This window comes from Diuraphis noxia, unplaced genomic scaffold (genome assembly GCF_037042655.1).
Source record: "Diuraphis noxia isolate RWA-SAM2 unplaced genomic scaffold, SU_Dnox_SAM2 contig0004, whole genome shotgun sequence".
Lineage (NCBI taxonomy): Eukaryota > Metazoa > Arthropoda > Insecta > Hemiptera > Aphididae > Diuraphis > Diuraphis noxia.
This window is the reverse complement of record NW_028301714.1, coordinates 57122078-57127654: the sequence shown is the minus strand read 5'-3', so window position 1 is coordinate 57127654 and position 5577 is coordinate 57122078. Positions and strand designations below refer to the sequence as shown.

General features: G+C 26.4%; 1 protein-coding gene across 2 annotated transcripts; it reads right to left on the bottom strand.

Moving 5' to 3' along the window:
* Window positions 1–733: 733 nt before the first annotated feature.
* On the bottom strand, window positions 734–5017 carry LOC107165927 (tetratricopeptide repeat protein 5-like). Of its 2 annotated transcripts, XM_015514364.2 has the most exons (10): window positions 4772–5017; window positions 4558–4713; window positions 4347–4476; window positions 4069–4286; window positions 3350–3589; window positions 3229–3282; window positions 2980–3165; window positions 2669–2838; window positions 2454–2598; window positions 734–2374 (listed from the first exon to the last, which is right to left on the bottom strand). In XM_015514364.2, exons 2-10 carry the CDS (start codon window positions 4699–4701, stop codon window positions 2261–2263), a joined length of 1401 nt encoding a protein of 466 aa, XP_015369850.1. In that variant the 5' UTR covers window positions 4702–4713; window positions 4772–5017; the 3' UTR covers window positions 734–2260. The 2 variants fall into 2 exon arrangements, with proteins under 2 accessions (XP_015369850.1, XP_089081256.1); XM_089225130.1 differs by lacking the exons at window positions 4558–4713; window positions 4772–5017 and having other exon boundaries at window positions 4069–4305.
* Between the last annotated feature and the right edge of the window lie 560 nt (window positions 5018–5577).

The window sequence follows — 5577 nt, the reverse complement described above, 5'->3', positions numbered from 1 at the left end:
CTAAAATACTGATGTCATTTTCGTATACATGGAAAATACTGGATAGTAAATACATTGTCGAAATAGTTATCGTTGAAAAGCAATTAAGATTAATCCTTTTTTTTAAAGATTAGTCCGCGATCATTCTTATTTTCTCTAAGGGGTCCGACAGAGAAAATTTTGGGAAACGCTGTTCTAAATAATCTATTTAAAAGGCGCCACGAACTGCCACAGATGCGGTAAAATTGTATCCGACTTTATTTTGTCATAACCGCTACTGCTGCAGTGTGTGGGACTTTTAAGATCTCTATGTTAACTCGAATTCGGGTATATTTAACATCAGACCTAATCAACTAATTATTAAATTTAGAAGTAATAATATTATCTAAGAAACCTCAAAGGTTTTTTTTTTACATTTTAATTATAAAGCAAGTTATAATTTATTTTTAAAATGCACAAACAATTTACAATATTAAAATAATCATAACTTGCTTTAAAATTGCATTATAAATCAACTGTTTGAGGTTCACAAGATGAACTTCTTACAAGCTTAATTTGCACTTGGATATACCATTCTGATATCAAATATTATGAATTGAACTATCTAACTTGAATTTATAATAGTGATTTGAGGGAAAATGACTAATGTAGGTACTTATTTTAGAACTAGAGTTGTCTTGTGAGTTACCACTAAATAAATATATATATATATATATATATATATACCTATTTAAATTAAATTTTAATCCACAAAGAAATATAAATTTTATTTTATTTAAAATCAACAGATGTTAATATAAACAGTGTATAAATATGTCAAGCTATAGAAATTCATATTTTAATAAGTTGTATTGGTATAAATACATAAATTTATCTAATTTATCTATGGTAGTCTTCAATATTATCAGTTTATCACATAATTTTAACAGTATTTAAATATATTTTGGTGTAACTTGGCTATAAGTCCTATGCATTATATACACAAAAATAGGGAGGACTAATATGTTAACTTGATATATATATAAAAACAATATTGATGCAATGATGCCATTCCATGTTCAATATTTTCATATATTCTTACAAATCATGGTTCTTGAAACAATTTTCAATAGCCGATTATTATTTATTTTAAATTTTAGGGTGAGCAACAGGGGACCAAGACTTTTTAAGGTGGGGCCGTGTCACCTTGGTGCCGCCACTGTATATAATAAAAACATGTTACATTAGAAAAAAAAAGAATGATACAAATTAGTTTTGATTATTTTTTGTAATCATATAATTATATATGTATAGTATTAATTAATAAATAATAACTAATACTTCATGTTCAACCAGAAATTAGAATTTTGGTGCCTAAACTGATTCTCAATAAATGTTTAATATTGTACAGTACCAATGACAATTATAAAGTGTGCTAATAGTTAAATATTATTATTATACACATTAAATCTAAAATTAAAAACGAGTATGAAAGATACAATGATAGTGGGTGTTTTTATTAATTAATTAATTAATGACTGACTAGTCTCCAAGCAATTCATTAAATATTGTATTGTTTCCTTATGAATTATGATTAAAGAAAGTAAGTGAAATGTTTTATTAAATTGAACATTTTTTATCAACTAGCATTTAAATTTTTTAGTTTATAAGCCCTTGAGTACTAGTTATAAACCAAGACTTATAACAAATACTAATTTCATCTGAAATAAGATCTAAATTATTTTTTAATAACTTAATATTTGAAATTAAAATGATTACTAAAATGTTAATTAATATATTATTATATTGGATATTATATTGTTTAAAATAATAAAACATGTTATAATTTTTAAATATTATAAATAGCAGGAAATATTAAATAAATATTGAAATTAAAATTATTACTTTAAGATCAAAATATAATGCTTTGATGAAAATCTTTGTACAACTAACTTACAATAACTGTATTAGCTTAACATTCTAGTTGACAAATAGAAAAAAAAAATTTATCACTGTTAATAGGTAAATATATATTTTTTGTACTAACATTTTTTTTTTTTTTTTGTAAAAAAGTATAAATAAAAACGTAAAAAAAAGAAATAAAACTAATAGTACAAACTTAGTGATGGGAGGTCTTCTATATAATGAAAGTAGTTCACTGATAATTTAAAGTATTTACAATTATTGTTAGCAATGTTAATTAAATTAAGCTCATAAAATTGTATTTTATGAAAATGATAATCGTTATGGTGTAACTGATTGACTATACAAAATGTATAGTGTAAGAAAATAGAAACATTCATTAATATTGTTTTGAGAAAAACCGTGGTTGAGATACACATTCTGCACTTACATTTTTCTTATTTACCACCATAGTTAAAGGAAGGTTTACTCTTATACTAGGGTACTGGAAAGTCTGGAAATAGAACAGGCAATATATAAATATATGTTTTAATTTTAATTTAATTTATTATTAAATTTAAGAAGAAATAAACCTGATTTATATATTTTGCATCAATATGAGTCAAATAAGGTTCAGGAATGGCCACAGAGTCTCCAATGATTGGTCCTCTACCCTGAGCCAGATTGTAAACTGATATAACAACACACGATAATTCTTTATCCACCAGGCAGAATGTACTAGTAAAATTATTTTCAAAATGTCAAAATACAAAATGACAATTACGCAAATATTATTAATTTTACTTACTAAGGGACAGGCTCCTGATTGTATACAACACATACTACTCGGCCACATATAACCTTGTTAGCATTAAAACCGGCTTGAAGTTTTGACAGTGGAATGTGTTCCAACAGTACATGGCCTTTCAATGTTTTTATTTTATTGTTGTACAATCCCAAGCAACTTGGGTTTAAAGACTAATTATGAGAATAACAAAAAAAACATAATATTATTGTACTTAGTTATGTTTCAATATTGATCAATAAACGATTGTGAAAATAGTTAAAACAATATATTATTAAATAATAATTTAATTTAAATATGTTGTGTGATAGTACCTCTGTCATTTGTTTCAGTCTCTTACTTTTTATCTGACCCTTACGCTGATATAATGTTTGTGTAGAGGTCAAATATTTTATAAGATCTTCTAAAGTTTCTTTAGCTGTAGTCCACATTGGATCCAATATTGAAGCTTGTTCAAAGCTTAATAAAGCATCCGTATAAATTTCCCCATACTTTAAAGCCTACAAACAAAAATTTTAATTTAACAATAAATCATTCACATTTAAACAGTAAGTTTCATTTACAACGCCTCTATTATAATGAAGATCAGCATGTTTGGCAGCTACAGGGTCTTTGACCTAAATATAATTAAAAAAATATAATATTAATGATAATTTAAGTATAGAAATTAATGGATTAACTTACAGCTTTATCAAAAGAGTTGATGGATTGTCTAAGAAGCTTATCTTCTTGTCTACTAAAAAATAAGGATAAATAAGCATTTCCAAGTATTGCCCATGATTCACCATCAGTGGTATCCAATTCAACAGCTTCTTTTGCATACTCAATACCTGCATTAAGGTTTTCTTTACAATTTTCATTAGTCAACAACTGAGCCTCTCGCATTATAATAGATAAATTCCTCAAAATGACTTTACATTTACCCTGGAACAATAAAGTATACATATCAACACATTTAAAAAAGTTAAATACCAAAATATTATAGCGCGAATTTAAAAGCCCTTTAATATAGCTTTACAAGCATAAAATTTGTTTCATACATAAAATAACTTGAAAATCAAATGTGTATTTTGTATTTTATCAAAATGGATAACATTTGATACACATTTAATAAAAAGTTCCCTCTGAGAATAAAAAACTTAAATAAGTACCTAATATTAATAATAACCTCATATTATTATTTTTATTAGTTACATATTATGTTTTAATCTATGTACCAAACAAGAAGCAGTGATAGCAAGAATTCTGTAAGACAAAATTTTTATCATATACAAGAAAATAAATATAAAATATAGACCGTTTGTGATATTTAAGGCTTACATCAAATGTGATATTGATAATAAAATTTTTTGTTGTTGTTAAGGACATTTAAATCTGCACTCTACCAATAACATATTAATTACGTGTTTCAACGAGGCAAGGAAACAATATTTGGCTTCAGAAAACCTTTTCAAATGTACTAAACATTCCCCAAGCGAATTCCAGGCATCTAAGTGGGTTGGATTGAGTTTGACAGCTTTGGATAATACATTAATACATTCTTCGGTCACTGGTTGAGTAACACTCCAAGTTTTGCCCAGTAAAAAAAAATACTGTGCTTTGTTTTCAGCAATTGCAGCTTCTAAACGTTTAAGAGATACCTATTTATAAATTTAAACAAGGAAAAAGCATATGTTATTACCTTCATTTGTTTTCATCAATGTTAATACTTCTTTAACCTTTTCATTGAGTACTTCTTTGTTGTAAGATACCTTTTCAGTATTATTTTCTAATGAATTTTTATTAAATGTATACAACTCTTCAACAAGAGACTAAAAGAAAATGAAATATAATGGAAAACAAAAAATAAAAAATTATACAAGCCAATGGATATCTCCATTTATGGTAGGTACCTGAAGATAATCAAGCGTGGGCGTACATTTGTCCTGTTCAGAAACCTCATTTTCTTCTCTCAAATTGAAGTCATTCAGTTTTTCCAAGTTCTGATAATAGTTTTTACTAGACTTGTCGTCATCTGTTTGTCGAGAATCGGTCATTTTAAACAAAATCTATAAAATTTGGATAGGTATGAAAAAATGAATAAAAACAAATCGCATTACTATCTACCAAAATAAATCCGACTTTTCCAAATTATTACACCCTCGTGTAAGTGTAATACATGATAGCATCAATTATTATTTCCCCGAATCTTGAGCTTACTGGTTATTGGCTAATTATACAATCGTCATTCATCTTTGTAGTAGTTATGAACAGTGTAACTGTAAAATACAGAAGTACAAACTATAAACTGACAAGTGACAATTTAGTATTTACTAAAAGTCTGAAAATAATGCAGATAATGAGATAATATCTTCAAGTCCCAATGATTCCTGGTGCTCTTATCACTTGCTGAGAATGTGATAACTGCAATAATAAAAATTCAGTAAAGTTTCCTGGGTTCTATACCAAGGTGGATATATATCCACCTTGTTCTATACGCTCATAGAACATGATACGCTTTATTAGTGATAACGTTTTATCAAGGAGCTTCTACATATTATGCCGGATCCAAACATGGAATTGTCCCTATGATAAATATTTATAATACACGGCTACAATTTTTAACTTTTTATTTTAATTATTATAATTATTATAATGTATTCATAATTCATATTTAACATGATTTTTTTGTATATATAGACAAAATACTATATACGATAATACGGGACAATCCATAGACCTATGAATTATAGGTCTATGGGACAATCAGTACTTAATTAATGGTGGCGAAAAAATTGTTATAATTTCCCCCCCCCAACGAGATTGTTTTAATGATTGCCTATTTTACTCCTTAATCTAGTATAAATTTCCGCTTTTTTTGACTACCTATTAATTATAATTTATTACTATATTATTATAATAATAATAATATT